Raw genomic sequence first — 16,836 nt, forward strand, 5'->3', positions numbered from 1 at the left:
AACAGCTTTGAGGGGATCCCACGTAATTGGAATTATTTGGTCCCCCAAGTCCCTAAGAAGCTTATTTTAAATGAAGACGAAGACGCCATGGTGAAGGAATTAAAAACTCATGCAGCCACCCATAAATATTTGTGCTTAGATGCGGTCATGATCGAGCTGAAATGGTGGATGATGCGGCTAATCTCCCATGAAGATTACGAGCTTCATCTTTCTGACCTCAGTCCTGCTACCGATACAATCCAGATCTCTAGTCTCTCAATCTTAGCGAACTCACTGACTTCTTCTTTGTGCAGGTATGGCAGGTGATAACGCTTCCAAAGAAGGCTGCAAGTGAAAGAGGGAGGTCTCCCGAAAGGTACGAGCGATGAAAGAGGCTAATGCCGCCGCTGCTCAGACACGTTGATGAGACTTGGTAGAAGTAACGAGCTCCCCTCCTCGACCTCAAGAGCAGCCGGTCTCGGAAGTAGAGGTCATCGTCTCTCCTCCTCAGCAGATTGAATATCTGCCTCCTCCAATCTCTTCCAATGTAGAAGGGGAGTCTTCTGGCCCTACTGTTAGAACGCTCTCCTGAGGAGCTCAACTCCTTATCCAATCATTGGAAAGAAACCGTTCAACCCAAGGGAACCTTGGTCTATCCAAGGTCATGGGCGCTTCCATCTACTTCCAAGAAGATCTGAACCGATTGGTTGAGAAGAGTATTGACTATATTCTAACTCAAACAATGAGTTTGGGCTTGAAGGCTATTGCAAACCAACACGTGATCAGAGAAAAAGCCCACGTCTTAAGGAAGGAGATTCTTAAGGTGGTCTAGGATGCATTAGCTGCAAAGGCTCAGCTCTCCACTGTTAATAATTACATCGTCAAACTGGAAGATCAGGTGAAGTATTGCAAAGAGAGGATAGCTGAAGTGGAGTGAGAACTTGAAGTCTCCCGGGTTGATCGATTTGCCGATCTTGCTCGTATTTCTGAGAAACTTCGGGCAAAGGAGGAGGAGCTCCAAGAAAAGGAGGAGGAGAGCACTACAAAAGAGGCTGGGGCATATGTGAACGCCCATAACGACCTCTTGTCTGAACTAAAGAAGCGTTATCCTGAGGAGGACTTTTCCTGGATGGATAAACTCATCCCAGCGGCCGAAGAGGACAGCAATAAGGAGCACAAGGGTGAGGAGAGAGAGAGGGAAGTAACCGGGGAGCAGGGCGGAGAAGACCCCCCTTGCTAATTGACTTGTATATTTTATTTTGGAATAAATTGAAGTCTTTTATGTTCAATTTCTTGATAAGATCGGGAAGCACCCAAATCAAATTGTCCGAGTACTTAATTGATTGAATGTGGTTGAACATTAAACAGGAGAGTGACTATTAATCAAAAGATATCAAATTACTCCAAGAGATCGAAAAACATTACACGGAAACATGAGATAGGATGGAGCAATGACCAAATACCAAATGGAACTTTAGAATATTAGAATTGCAAAGATTTGACATTGACTTGAACTTTTAAGATCGGAACCACTATTAGTCCAGATAAAAACCTTAACTTCATTCTGAGGAATATCTGGGGAATTCACGCGAGAAGCCCGATCACAATATTAGTCAAATGAAATTCTTCGATATTTGTACATAGAGAGATTGGAGAACAATAGCAAGCAAGATTGGATGGTCCGGAGACCCAATATTGACTCGAACTCATATAATAAAGACCAAGAGATCAGAAAACAATCTAACTTAAGCGTGAGATCGATTTGTTCCAGGGACAAGCAATCAGTAAGTTCGGAAAAGCTACTTGTAATTGGGACATCGGTCGAGAACGAATAATAAAATTTCAATTTTAAAAGATCCTTGCCTTCGAAAGTCGGCCAAAATATGGTGTCTACATATAGTATACTGTATATTTGCATGTTTAATATTACCTTTTAATTTTATCAATCTATTTTTCTCCAATTCAGATAGTACATGAGAATTTGATTGCGATTTTCTTTTTAAAATCAGATCTTGACAATAAAGATTAAGCATTGTCTTGTATGTTTAAGTATTTAAGTATCTGTTATGAAAGTTTCAAAACATTTAAAATGAGTTTTTATGAAACTTAGAATTAAGTTAGATTATATAGATGTTTCTGCTTGTAAAAAAGAAGAAAAAAATCTCTAAAAAATGATATTAGAAATTGTGATTTGTAAATGTGTTTGTAAATCAATGTATGGGAACTGACTGAATCGAATCGAACTGAATTTATTTGATTTGGTTAAATTTAGTTCTCTTACTTATTCAGTTCGATTCGATTTATAAAAATTAAGATTTTGATTAACTCAATTTTGACGGTTTGGTTCAGTTCAGTTTGAATCGAATGCTCACTCCTAAACATGATAGATTTATAAAATTTATCAAAACCTAGAATATCAAGATGACCAAACAAGAAGTGCCACAAAATCATCCTTATGGATTAATTGTTATACCAATTTATTATATTTGAACAAAAAAATAATTTATAATCATATAAAATTAATAATAATTATCTTTCTTTTTCTTATTTTTCAATAAGTTCACCGCCATTCTCAAACTCTATTTAGAAATTTCAAGTTTGAATTTCTAAATTGAATCATATGTAACTGATTTTTAAATTTTTTTCATACAATTTATTAAATTTTAATTTTATTTCATAAAAGTCACACCCCTCTTGCCATCAAACCCCTTTTCTTTCTCTGTTTTTTCCTTACTAGCAACTACTAGTACCGTAGCTTTATTTGTAAAATAGTTGACAGATTTTAAAAATCTTTAATTTCATATTACAGTGACTTTTATGAAATCAAATTGAAATTCATTATTGTTTATGAGAAAAATTAAAATTTAATGACTTTTATGAAAACACTCATAAAATTGAATGAATGTATGTGATAATTATCCTATAAATTTAAAATCTTCTATTAAACAAAAAAACTTAACAGATACATCCTTTTTTTATGAAATTTCAATATTATTTTTTTTTAATCTCTTATTTTGTATATAAATAATATATTCAAATAGAAGGAAAAATCTATAATATCAGCTAGCTAGCTAGCTAACTAACTAACTAACTAACTATGTATATATATAACTCCTAATCTTTATAAAAAAAATCTAGCGGCATGAAAAAGTTTAATATCACTCCTAAACTTTTATAATTTAGTAAATTTAAAAAAGTTAAATATATAAATTAATTACTGACTTTTGCCAAAAAAGTTAAGTTTCATTTTCAATTAGTTTAATATTTACTTTTAATTTTAATATTGATAAAGATGATAAGATTTATTTTATTTCATTTTTTAAAGTTGAAATATAATATACAACATTTTTAAAGTTCATGATTTTACTGAATTTTTTAAATTAAAATCATGAATATATATATATATATACATTATTAGGTGTGTTGTGTTGATCTATTCTTTAATAAAAGTGGAAATATTGTGACCAAAGCTCACATGTTGTGAACCAATGTGAGCCATGCAACCAGTATAGTTATATAATACTCACCACTTTCATATAGGTTTGAAAGCAAACACATGACATCAGCCTAATTTAATTTTGCGAACCAATTTGAGCCATGCAACCAGTATAGATACATAATACTCACCGTTTTCATATAGTTTTAAAAGATAACACATAACGCCAGCCTAATTTAATTTAGTGAACCAATGTGAGCCATGCAACCGGTATATATATATATAATACTCACCACTTTCATATAGGTTTGAAAGCTAACACATGACGTTAGCCTAATTTAATTTAGTGGCTTAGAGTTTGATTTAAATTTTTATTTAAAAAAAAAAAAAACCCTTAAACATGACATATGTTATTCTACACTTGTAATTTCTTTTATAAGGAAATTTAAAAAATAGATTAATCTAAATATTAGTTTAGTGTTAGAAAATGGATTAATCTAAATATTGCCACGAGATGGTTTGATGAAGGGTTGCCGTCAGAATTAAGATATATGAAAGAATGATGTTGAAGAAGATAACAAGAAGCAAAAAAAAAAAAAATTAAATAAATAAAGAAAAATAATTCAAATGATTTGGATCATCGAGCAATGTCATGGTAGCTAGGGTTTATCCTTAAATTTTAAATTTGACGTATGGGCATTTTTTTTTTGAATATATATATATAAAGAAAAAAAAATCAGTGAGATGCTCAACTTTTTTTATTGTAATTGCCGACGCTCCTCTCTTTGGGTAGTAATCGAATTTTGGAATTCACAAGTGACATTTTCTGTTTTGTTTTCATTTCTTTCTCTTTTGTCTCTATTCAGTCCTATTGGCTTCGTTTGCTTTTACGAATGTTATTTTCATTAATTATGGAATTAAATTTTCTTTATACTATCATGAACTCACAGATTCTTCTTGTTCTATACACCTTTTTAGTTTTGTTCACAATAGCACCTTAAGAACTATGAGTTAAAGAAAATAAGCTTTTAGCGACAATAAAATTTATCGCCAATTAATAACAATAATATCTGTCAAAATATTTGTCATTTTGTTTATGGGAGAAAAAAAAATTGTCAGTGATGATAATGGAGAATGTATTTTTTTTTATTAGCAATGAATTTATAAAAAAAAAACTTGAAATTCAATTACATTTCTGTATTTATTAAAGAAATTCAATTTAATTTATTATTAACTTTTTATCCAATTTAAATTAAAATTTTCAATTTAAACTTAATTTAATCTAAATATAAGAAAATCAAGAAAATAAATTTCTTAATTTTTGAACTAAATCAAGAAATCAAAAAACCAATTAAAAAATGGGTATTTATATGTTACATTACTACCATTAACCAGCAGCTATGGTCCAAATTGAACAAATTGGTGGAACACAAGCCCAATCTTAACATTTCATATGCAAGTGAAATTATCCAAAATCCAGCAAATGCAATACCAATTGCCAAGACACTTGTACCCCATATGCCATTAAGAGAGAAATGCTTTAGTTAAAAATCCAAAAATAGCATTAAGAAATGGGGCAGAGTTTAGGGTGTTCCTGTGTACCGTCCTAGTCCAATGGTGAACAATGTGAATGAGGTATGGCTCAACACAAAACTTTACTATCTAAGCCAGAGGTTATGGGTCCGAGTTTTGGGTGTTCCTGTGTACCGTCCGAGTCCAATGGTGAACAATGTGAATGAGGAATGGCTCAACACAAACCTTTACTGTCTAAGCCAGAGGGTTATGGGTCCCTCGATTACCCCCAGGAAACACAGCACATTCAGGTGGATATTGAAACAGTTAGTTGCCAAATGCCAATTAACTTCTAATCAGTTCCTTCACATCCCACTTGTGTTTTTAATCCTTTTTGCAAGGTTCATGCTCCACGACTCCAAATCCCATTCCTGCAGCTTTCGGCATAGTATTATTGATCGAATAGGAAGAAAATAAATTGATGCCCACAGAGTCCAACTCCATTGAAATTGCTTTGTGCATGCCAATTCAAGAATTGTAGAATTGCAGATGGCATCCTGTTGGAGTCTTACATCAGCTACAAACAAAAAATTGAAAGAGAATATATAGCAAGGAGGAATTAAGCCAAATTAGTTTAAGTCATTTTGGCGGAGACAATTCCAAACTTAACACATGAACATTGCCAACAGTTTTTTGCACTTTCTAGGTCGGAGAATTTCGCATGGCATGGGAACATGTCACAATTTAATACCTAAAAAAATATAGCCTTTTAATAACTAAAGAAAACCAAAAAAAAAAAAAATTAGCCTTGTAATTAAAAGGGTCTACTTGCCCCCACTATAGATCTGTCAGCACAAAGTAAGAGATGGTTAATCACATGTAGATGCACAAATATACAAAGGAAGAGGAACGAGTCCTTATTCTACATTTGAATGCAAGTTATCATTTTGTACTAGAATCCTTCCCTCACCATTTTCATAACAAAAAATAAAAAGAAAGAATGAAAAAAAAAAAAAAATCAAGCTTCAACACCTAGTGTTAGTTCAGATTCAGTAACAATTGTTGGTTGACAGTGTACAAACTTAACTTGGTAATGTAGTTTTCAAGTTACAAGACAATGATCTTGGAAGGCTATCATGCACACAATTCTCTGCCTTTTTGTTATGTGCCCTTGGGCTGTGCTTTTTCTGTGGGCTTTATTATTATTAGAACATTTGGACAAGACTTTTATGCTTGAACTTTGATTCTTTTTTTGGGGGGGTTATGTTTTGGACAACGTATTATTTTGGGCCAGCTAATCTCTTGTATCTTCTAAACTAAAGTGGCCCCGGGATTTTCTCTGAAGGAAAGATGGGAATGAATTGAAACAACTGTCAAAGGGTTCTTTTTTGCTAATCGTGTAAAAAATTTCTAAGCTTTACAGGTGCATTTTATTTGAATGAACTATAGCAAGATTACAAATTCAGCACCTAGTTATTTCCGCAATTTGCATGAATTACACCTAGCTATCTAGAACCTTGGATGCTTAATGCTCCTGCCGAGTTACAAAGTTCAGGACCTTGTAACGCTTGTGCAATTTGTTCTCCAACAAAGGAACAGTATTGTGAAGGAACCTCTGCTATCTATGGGCCTAAACATTTATTCCTCAAGATTTGCCAGCTCTATTATCCTTGAAAAATAAATATTTGCTCTCTGTAACTTTCATCAATCATAATTTCACTCAGATATTGAATTGTTCCTGCTACTATTATTAAGTCAAATTAAATTCTGCAACTAAAACAACAGCTAAAGCTAAGCCTTAATCTCAAACTAGTTGGGATCGGCCATATGGATCTTTTTTCAGCATCCACCTCAGTTAAAAATAAAAGTTTGATGTTTTTATTATCTAAAATCATGTAGACTATAGTTATGCCTTTTCCCTTTTTCTTGAGTATTTGGTATTACAATTGAAACTTATTCATTATAACCAGCCAGCAGAAGAAGAAAACCCAAAAAAAAAAAAAGATGGTGAATAGTTAGGAAAGAAAATCTTTTTTTCCTCCAAATGCTACATTTCAGGCAAATTTTTATGTTTCTTCTATATTATGTAGAAAACAAACAAATGTAAGTCATCATTCTAAACTAGAATCTTTCTCCCACAATTTTATGCCAAAACAATTGAGGAAAAAAAAGAGAAAGAACAAGCCGAAGCTTCAAAGCTTTTTGTCAGTCCAAATACATGGCTGGCTCTGAGATCACTAATTGAATTCATTTTGGTAATTTAGTTTTAAAATCAGAACCTTACCTGAACAAAAGAAAAAAGACTGTTAACTAGGAAAACATGCGCAGTTAGCTTCACTGTCCACTTTTTGTGAATGATATGATAATGCATCTGGATATTTATTCTGCTCCACTGTGATTGTGAAAGCCCACAATTTATATTGACCGGAAACCTGGAGTACAACAACATAAAATTATTTTCATTTCCAGTAACTAGGGATTGATTATTCGCACCTGAAGAAACTGAAAGAAATAATTAGTCTTGTGATTCTTACCAGCAGAGTGACAGAATTTCATTTCCTGACCTCTACTCTATTGAGTGTAATCAATGTAATCCAGACACCCTTTACTCCATCTTGAAAGTGCCTTGTGTCCACTCCAGAATATCCCTAACACCTCCTCCCTCTAATTCTTCAACTTTTCTGATCTGTACTCTATTGAGTGTAATCTGTGTTATCCAGACACCCTTCACTCTGTCTTGAAAGTGCCTTGCGTCCACTCCAGAATGTTCCCCACTCCCAAAATAAATAAATAAATAAATAAAATAAACAAGCGCAGCATTTGGACCTATACCCACTCCAGGCACAAGTAAATGGCCCCACGTAACACAGTGAGAAACTTAAGTGTCCAAGATTACCCTTGCCATGTGCTATTGTATCAGTGCTTCATCTTCGTAACCATTATTGGTTTCACCTTCATCACCTGTCTATATCTATTCTCTATTCCATCTTTAATTCTTTTATGGAATGAATCATCTAGATGTTTGCCCTCTCCCACTGAACCCATTGCATCACAAACCAGCTTATACGTATACTCTCTAGGTATCGAGCCCCGATCAACCAACTCAACTATAAAATCCCAAGCCTCCTGCGACCTTTCTGCTTCGCACAAGGCATGTATAATTGGTGTATAAGAACTTGAAGTGGCCAATCCATGATTCATCTTCTGCATCGTCCTTAACATCTCAACAGCCTTATCAATCTCATTCACTGCACTGTAATATCTAATGAAAGAATTATAAGTAACCCGGTTTGGAATACAGCCCCTTCTATTCATATCCTCAAAAAGCTCCAGAGCCCTCTCAATTCTATAAGTCTTGCAACACCCATCAATCAAACAATTATACGTAACAACATCAGGCACACAACCTTTAAACAGCATAAGCCTAAACAAATGGTTAGCCTCCCATAGTCTCCTCCTTATAGCCTTTCTACACCCAGTTTGCAAACTGTACTTGCAATAAGAACTAATCAATATAGTGTACGTATACGCGTCCGGTGGGCACAAAAAGCCTGGTAACTCCATCTGTTCTAACAAGAACCTCGCCTTCTTAAAATTCCCAACCCGACAGAGAGCGTAAATAATTGTATTATAAGCATACACATCCGGTTTACAATGATACTGCTTCATTCGATAAAACAAAGCCAATGCCTCATTCACCAGCCCTTCTTCTCCTAGGACTTTTATCAAACAGGTAACGGTATTAGTAGTCAAAAGTTTTAAACCAACATCATTCACTCTTCTTGCCATGTCTTTAAGAAACTGCCACAGCTTCTCCAGTCTATTTCCTCTAGCCAAAACGCAAGCCATCTCTCTACACGTCATTTCAGTATGTGCAAAGCTAAAATGAGTTTCTACCCAACCAAAGAATTCCACTGCTTTGTTTAAGCCAAGATTGACCCTTTTTGGGTCTCTATAAGCAGCTGGACCAAGAATGAGAACATTGGTGTGGTATTTGCGGGATTCTTGCTTGAGGTTGCGCTGTTTTAAAGGAGAACGGTGGCGGGTAGTGTTCTGGCGGCCAATGGAACGCGTGGATAGGAAGAAGAATTTTGGGATTGATCGGAGAACATCAGAGACTAAATCGACGGTCAATAAACTAGAGGAAGTAATAGCAGATGCGAGTTGGGTATCAAAAGGGCGATTTTGGATCATAATGGACAGCACTTGGTTCATTAGAAGAGAAGAGCGGTTGGCGTTCAGAGGCTTTGAGGGGATCATTCTTTTTGGGTAACAGAAGCTTTAATTAAGCTATTACTTTGGTACCATGACATGAATGGAATGATCAAAGAGAAAATGTTGCTTCCCATTAAATTATAAAGACTATGAACACAATGCAGAGTTTCAGTTTAGATACATACTTTGGCAAAAAAATTTCAGATACATACTACCGTAAAGAAACAGTGATCAAGAATAATAATAATAAGAAAGAAAGAGAGAGAATGTCTAAAAAAAACTAATACCATTATTATTAAAAAATAATATCCTTTAACATAGTATTTAAATTTTTTTATTTTATTTTTTATGGTCAAAATCTATTACGTGATAATGCTTTTCAGAGTCAAGGTAAGATTTGCAATTAAAAAATATAATCAATAGAAATTAAGTTATATAATATTAATAAATATGAGTATACTTCTTTTAAAAAATTACTCCAATCCATTTTAACTGATTGAATTAAGTAACTGCCAAAACTCTCCCGACTGCAATCCTTTGGTACACCCTAGTGCAATATGCACATCCACGGTAACACTTATTTACTAGGATTTGTGCCATGTTCAGGAGGCTAGTAGCTTTTGATTGGACTAGTGCTACTCCTTCGCCCTTTTGTTTGTTGTTATTCCAACATCCTCTCACGTTCTTATGATTATGTCAATGCACGTAATTACCAACCTTTAATGGCCAACGCACCGCTATGACTGGCACAACATCTTCAATTTTCAATCTTCATTCTACTCGTGACAGATTTGCTTGAAGCTTAGAGAGGAAGAGAATACGTGAGGAATTAGGATCTTATTGAGAAATCTTTAAAATGGTGAGTTTTGACCCTCTCCATTGTCATTGCAACGTCTGCTAATTTGCCTGTTATAATAGGTTCCAACTCATTAATTATTGAAATTCTTATAAAATCTTTTCAAAGGGTTGATCTATGTGATAAGTGAGATTTTGAACCTCATCACCGGCCGCTTGATGAAGAGGCATATCTATGTTCAAGTAGTTCCATTCACCAGAGTATTCTAAACTTTGGCTCCAATATGGGTGAGACGGAATCCTTCCAAATGTGTGAGTCTGAAAAAGGCACTTTGAATTTCAAATATCGGGGCGTGATCATGTATCATATGATGTCTGCCAAGCCTGACAAGGCAAGACAAACATACTGCAAGTAAAATGACCACTAATGTAGTTGTGTTCATTACGTAAACGTGAAAGTAGCTTCTTATATTTGGACAGATATAGAGCCCGTTTGGCGCTGCGGTGGGAATAAGAAAAAGCAGGTTTGATATAAAAAGCATTTTTGTCAACCGTCAACCGTTTGATTAAGGGCTGAAACAGAGTTTCAACCTAGTTTTGAAAAAGCAGCAAATGAGGTTCTTTTCTGGAAAAGCAGGTTTGGAAGAAACACGGGCAGCAGATTTTAGTATTTTTATGGACAAAAATATCCTTAAGATCTTTTCATATTTACCATTATGCCAATATTACAACATCCCATTTTTCTGAACGATCCCTTGCTCTTATCCTTTTTTGTCATTTTACCTCTAAGGGCAGTTTAAACAGCAATTTTAACCAAACACATAATGAACAGCTTTTTTTTTATTAACAGCAGCTTTCTATTTTATTACCAAACAGGTAAATTACTTTTTCAAAACAGCAGTTTTCTCATCAGCAGTTTTAGAACAGCAACAGCAGATTTGAACAGCAATGCCAAACAGAACCATAGTCATATCATCTTGAAAATTATTGAAGCAAAGGCGAATGTAAAACATTCTCATCTGGTTCAATAAGCACTTGCGTGTGCCAGTGACAAGACACTGTAGTTCTACACCCTTTTCATGCCTGCAAATCTGCAGCACCCACATCTAAAATAAGTTAGGAGTAGAATAGAGAAAAAATTTCCATCACTCGGTTGTAAATTCAAGTTTGAGATCAATTAGGCTTAAGAATTACTATTGAAGCACCCTAATCGCATGAAGCATGAATCAAAAGATTCAAGAGAAGAGTTTGCAGTAATTTCTTTGTTAACAAGAGAACATTTTTAAAAAGCAAACTAAGCTATCATACAAGATCTCACCATTTGTAGGGTTGGAGAGCTAGCTAACTCTCATAAGAGAATTCTTGCGGCATGTTACAAAGAGCCCGCATTGTGTTGCTGGCCACATCCAGCAGCTGCAAGTATTCATCTGCGCCATCAACCAGACACTACAAGTCCACAGGGAGATAAAAGTATAAGAATTGTGTCCAATACCAAAAACGTTTTATCTTACAGGAAAAGGAAAATAATTACAAGACCAGTAATGAAGAAAACTAATTCCAGGCATGCTAAAACAGAGATAGCAACGTCAATCAGTCAAAAACAGCATTTAACATTATCTTTTTATTCAAAAACGGAGATAACTCAGTTTCTGCAATATTGTTTAATACCTGCCAACAATAATAATGACTTAACAAATGACACCTCCTAACTGGCTTAAGCCTCGAGGATCGTATGATTTATTTACTGAAAAGTCATATGTATTATGGCAAATCTCTTTCAACTTTTACAGCAATATACTTCAAAATGGTTAAAACAGGAAAAGATGGCATCCAACGGAATTGAGCTATAGGGATGTTGACCTTATCAGCTGCAGCCAAACTCTTGCATATTCGAGCTTTCTGTTCATCTGATACATCATCTGCTTCAACTACTAGCTCAAATAACTGGAAGAAAATATCATATCGATCACATGTTTATCAAGCAACCAGCAAGGTTAATGGAAGCATCATACTAAGCAAAATAGTACCTGAACAAGCATCTGAGAGACTGGATAGCCTTCTGCAATTACATTATTGACCTCCTTGTTGGCCAAATCAAAGTCCCCACTTTTGCATGCTGCATAAAGTGCACCTAAAAACTCTTGTGGAATGACCTGACAAACCAAAATAAATATTCTAAGCTCTAAAACATCCCATACTTCAGCAAATCGCCCTTGTTTATCATTGCAAGTCCAAATATACCACTTCCTAAGCACCAAGGCTCCTTTTGCCCTCATAATGAATTGTCATATATTTTACATCCAAGGACAAAGCATTAATTGGTCACAAGAACCTATACTCAACATGAGTACACCTTATAAAGAACCCAAAATAATAATAATAATAATAATGTATTTATACAGGTGTATAAATGTATAAAATTATGTAAGGATGCATTTCCAACATGCACAAGCACTGAAATATCATGAACAGAACTCCAGGAAAATTATTGCCAAACAAATAAAGCTCAATAAATTCATTATATTACCCCAGACACACTTAATAGGTCCTTAGACGAAATTGTTGATCCAAATAAGCGAGCAGCTCCCTGAAATAATTAACACAGGAGTTCAACTTCAGGGATGAGAAGTATGACAGATGGCTTTATATAATTTTCATTGTTGAACATTGAGTATCAAACAAATGAGAAAAAAAAAAGGGGGGGTTAGCTGAAATAAAAGTTTCAGAAAAATGATCAGAACTGTAATATTGAAGCAAATATACACTTGAATCCTTGTTTAGGATGATAGCCACGGATCACACATCAATGCTTTTGCTTTAGTACTAGCTTTCTACAGCAGCAATTTCAGTAGGAGAAATGCCAAGCACATCAACAAAGAAGGAGAATAGTGCAACTCTACAAAAGGCTACAGGTATTGAAGCATAACAAATTGAGATGTGAGGCCCAAAAACCTTGTGATCTTATCCCAAATTACTTGGACACTAACAGAAGTAACAGAACCCAGTACACAGACAGGCATTGAATTTATTCTCTAATAGTGGTTGTATAAGAGCCTTTACAAAATACTAAATCCTGAACAGACTAGAGCTCTAAATTTTCTCCCAAATCTTACATTGCTGAGACCTTTATAGAAACCAATACGAAATAGGCCCTAGCACCTATAAAAAGTCAATAAAAATATAAAATTCGGATGATATAAATCCATAAATTAACCAGAGGAAAATAAAACACAATCATTCTAAGTAGATTGACAAAGCTTAATCCTAATTCAAAAGCAACCCCTAGAAGCTTCCCTTCATCTTTTTGTTAGCACAAAATATTTCATCCTCAACTTACATCACACTTAAGCAATTCTATGGATCATAAATTTCCATCTCAAACAACTAGATTTTCCAATCCTAATATACCCACAGCTGGCCTGGATTCTAGATGCTTGAAACTTGAGATTCAGTTTTGCACAATAAAATGATTCATGTACCAAGTAAAATTTGGTGAAACAATTTTTTATGCTCAAGTCAAAGTAAAATAAAAAGCAAATCATTCGACCAATACTTTGCAACAATATCATGAATTGGATTAGTCATGCTATATATTGAGCTCAATATGCAGCTAAAAGTCAATATTTAAATTTGAATAATCTAATTCCACAAAATATTCAAAACAACCCATTTCATCCCTCCATGGGCCACTGCAAATAATAGGCCATCGAATTGCTTGTTTAGCTTGTACATGTGGTGAGGCAATATCGCAAATTCACACCCATTACTAGAGTGCAACATAGGGTATAAGCACAGCAATCATTGTACGATAGAAAAATTAACCATCTCTTACTTGCAAGTATGTGATAGCCCGACGAAGATCACCTTGTGATATAGAGCTTAAGGTTGAAAGAGCCTACAATGGAAGTTTCATGTTTAAGGAAATCAAGCCACTGTTAAATTTGGTTATGGTAATAAGACAAGCCTTAAGCCAATAAATATGCATACCTCTGCATCCAGACTAAGGCCTTCTTCATTGCAAATGTGCAATATACGACTGCTCACAATTTCTTCTGAAAGTGGCTTGAACCTGAATTTGGCACATCTTGAAGCAAGAGGCTCTATGATCCTATCAAAAGTGACAACCACCTTATTTATTACATTTCAAAAGAATTGCCCTTTAATAACCTAAACAAGAAATAAAATGCAATAAAGTCGAGCCTATTCTCCAAATACTGGTCCCATAATATACTAATATGTGCATATACTTGCAAATCAAATCAAAGAAATTTGCCACAAATAAGAACCTATTAAGTCCCACCTGATACCTAGACTAATCAGATTGAATATTCAATAAATGGTGTCCAGGTTCCTTTTTGTTCCAAATTTAAAATGATTACAAATTTGCAATAATGAAGATTTCCAAAAACTGCAGTTTTAATCACAGTTTACATGTCTCAGACTATCAATGAATGTTGCCATATCACGGCAAATAGGACCTTGTCAAGAAATAACTTTCAATGATAAGTAGCCCGTAAAGTTGCATGGTATCCATTCAAAAAGAAAGAGGGAGGAAAGGAAAAATAAACTTTAAATCATATTCATCGTCACCCCTGCAGCACTACAGAAAATATTTTTTAAACAAAATGCTGATTATGCAAAACTTTGAGTACTTCAATAATATGCATCAGAAAATTTTAAGACAACCTCTGTTTCAGGGCAACTAAGCAAAGTTAAAAAGGACCACCTGCTGATATAATTGCATAAGAAAAAGAATCTCGTAACTTTGGAGTAAGTTTCCATCGTACGTCTCAGAGCATTCTGAGCATCTTCAGTCATTGAATCTGCCTCATCTAGTATAATGATCTTATACGGTGGACAAGGGTAATCCCTGAAGGATCAGAAAACAGACAAGGCAACTATCACACTCAACAAGCAGAAATGATCTCAATTGGAAATAAAGATTATTGCACCATAGAAACAAGTATACCCTCCATGCTGACCAGAACGTACAGCCACTGCAGCAAAATCCTTTATCTTAGTCCGGACAACATTGATACCACGATCATCACTTGCATTTAGTTCCAAAACTCTGGACTTGTAGAGTTCAGGCCTGCAAAATATTACTGTTAATTTAGAACCAACAACACAAAAAACATGTTTCAGAACGTCTTAGACTTCTATCACATAATTATTGGCAGCAGAATTCACAATCTAAGATAATAGCAGTCATTTCTCAAGATGATATAAAGCATTAAATAACTAAAAGTAATCTCTCCAAGCTTCATTCTGTTCCAAACATTTAAATGAAGCTACAAGAGCATCATGAAGCAATCAAATTAATCCAAACCCACATCTAAGTTTCTATATATAACTACTCAAATCTTCAAATTTAAAACATCTTTTTAATTGTCCAAAACATTAATCACAGAGAATACTGCTACAAAATCATAAGCACCCAAAAAGCTGGTGGGCGATGGCCAATGCGGTGGTGGTCTTGCCGGTACCAGGAGGGCCATAAAAGAGCATATGTGGGCACTGCAAAGACCACAAGATCACCCGATAAATCACTATAGCGTTAGACCTAGGGTTTGAAAATCAAACAACTAACAATTACGCATAAATTAGTGAAAAAAAAAAAACGACAGTAGAAATTTTGGAGTTGATCACTCACATTAGTGGTCTCGAGGGTGTTGGTGAGGACACGAACGACCTCGTCCTGGTGAGCCACATCCTTCACTTGCTTAGGCCGACTAACAAAACCAAAATCAGCGTTTCGCTTAGCGGAGACAAATGCATAATGCGTGTGAGAAAGATGAATAAAAAAGGAAAGAGAGCCGTTACTATTTCTCAACCCATGGTTGCGAGCTCGGCAATACTGGCGCCATGGGCTTCTATACCAGTGGAAAGAGCACTTCCCTTTTCCCGCTTCGCGTTCGTTGATATCTATGCTTTTGTTGCACGGGGAGTGAACCGGTTTGGCGTCTGAGTCACGGTCCGACTGGTTTAACCAGTGCGGTTCAATCATGTGGGATGTGACATCATAAATTTATTCAATTTTTTTTAGGATATTCAATTATTCTTTCCAAACTCTATAAGTTGAAGGTTGATTTTCATTCAATTAAATTAAATAATATTTTTCTATAATTTAAAAAGCTTACCATGGTAAAAATTTGATATAATTTATAGCTAGTAGTACAATTACTAAACCTCATTTCAAAGAAATAATACTAAATTTAGACCCAATTATGTTTTAGTTTAATTTAAATCATGAATTGAATTAAACCGATCCGAGTTAAATTTGAGACTGAATAAGTTAACGGTTTCAATTCTTGAGCGATTGGTGGGGTGAGCCGGTTTCATTTCACCCTCCTATGAACTAGAATTGAAACCAACTCAATTTAAAAGTTTTCAAATTTTATTTTTTTAACATTTTATCTATATTATATATGATTTTGAGCATTTTTAATTCTCAGAATATTCTCAAATAAGGTACATAATAATTTTATGAATTTTTGAAGTTAATTAATATATTTAGATCTTTCAGGTTTGATTTGAAATTTTTAAAAATGTATATTTTTAAATAATTTTCTTAAATTATGCAGATGAATTTGAGTATTTTTAATTCTTGAATCATTCTCAAATAAGATACTAAGAATTTTTTAAAATAATTAGCATATTTGAATTTTTAGGTTCAATTTAAAATTTTTAAAAATATATTTTTTAACGTTTATAATTATGAATATTTTTAATTCTTAGACAATTCTAATAAATAATAATTTTTATAAATTTTTGAAATTAATTAACATATCTAAATTTTTAGTTTTATTAATACTTAATGAAATAAAAAAAATTATTATTTTTGTTACGACCCAACCTATGGGCCGGACCGGCACTAGGACCTGGGCCAGCCTAAAGCT

General features: G+C 34.3%; 2 protein-coding genes across 5 annotated transcripts; both read right to left on the reverse strand.

Annotated features, from left to right (window-relative positions):
• Window positions 1–4,840: 4,840 nt before the first annotated feature.
• Window positions 4,841–9,397, reverse strand: LOC110655338 (pentatricopeptide repeat-containing protein At1g77405). Of its 2 annotated transcripts, none has more exons than XM_021811618.2 (3): window positions 7,462–9,397; window positions 7,212–7,359; window positions 4,841–5,484 (listed from the first exon to the last, which is right to left on the reverse strand). In XM_021811618.2, the coding sequence occupies exon 1, from the start codon at window positions 9,185–9,187 to the stop codon at window positions 7,844–7,846; it is 1,344 nt and encodes a 447-aa protein (XP_021667310.2). In that variant the 5' UTR covers window positions 9,188–9,397; the 3' UTR covers window positions 4,841–5,484; window positions 7,212–7,359; window positions 7,462–7,843. The 2 variants fall into 2 exon arrangements, with proteins under 2 accessions (XP_021667310.2, XP_057987076.1); XM_058131093.1 differs by having other exon boundaries at window positions 4,841–5,504.
• A 1,326-nt stretch (window positions 9,398–10,723) lies between these two features.
• Window positions 10,724–15,908, reverse strand: LOC110655339 (replication factor C subunit 2). Of its 3 annotated transcripts, none has more exons than XM_021811619.2 (12): window positions 15,761–15,908; window positions 15,591–15,669; window positions 15,375–15,454; window positions 14,907–15,029; window positions 14,664–14,807; window positions 13,925–14,045; window positions 13,770–13,832; window positions 12,465–12,524; window positions 11,965–12,090; window positions 11,798–11,881; window positions 11,256–11,383; window positions 10,724–11,028 (listed from the first exon to the last, which is right to left on the reverse strand). In XM_021811619.2, the coding sequence occupies exons 1-11, from the start codon at window positions 15,802–15,804 to the stop codon at window positions 11,279–11,281; spliced, it is 1,029 nt and encodes a 342-aa protein (XP_021667311.1). In that variant the 5' UTR covers window positions 15,805–15,908; the 3' UTR covers window positions 10,724–11,028; window positions 11,256–11,278. The 3 variants fall into 3 exon arrangements, with proteins under 3 accessions (XP_021667311.1, XP_021667312.1, XP_021667313.1); XM_021811620.2 differs by having other exon boundaries at window positions 10,724–11,043; XM_021811621.2 differs by lacking the exon at window positions 15,375–15,454 and having other exon boundaries at window positions 15,761–15,891.
• Window positions 15,909–16,836: the final 928 nt, after the last annotated feature.

This window comes from Hevea brasiliensis, chromosome 12, assembly GCF_030052815.1.
Source record: "Hevea brasiliensis isolate MT/VB/25A 57/8 chromosome 12, ASM3005281v1, whole genome shotgun sequence".
NCBI classification, from domain to species: Eukaryota; Viridiplantae; Streptophyta; class Magnoliopsida; order Malpighiales; family Euphorbiaceae; genus Hevea; species Hevea brasiliensis.

Bases quoted from the DNA above. Each gene is read 5' to 3' on its own strand.
- LOC110655339 (XM_021811619.2), bottom strand. From the start codon at position 15,804: ATGGCGCCAGTATTGCCGAGCTCGCAACCATGGGTTGAGAAATA. The intron at 15,670-15,760 runs GTAACGGCTCTC...TGGTTTTGTTAG, and splicing joins CAACCATGGGTTGAGAAATA to TCGGCCTAAGCAAGTGAAGG. The intron at 11,384-11,797 runs GTCAACATCCCT...GTGGACTTGTAG, and splicing joins GTTTGGCTGCAGCTGATAAG to TGTCTGGTTGATGGCGCAGA.
- LOC110655338 (XM_021811618.2), bottom strand. From the start codon at position 9,187: ATGATCCCCTCAAAGCCTCTGAACGCCAACCGCTCTTCTCTTCTAATG.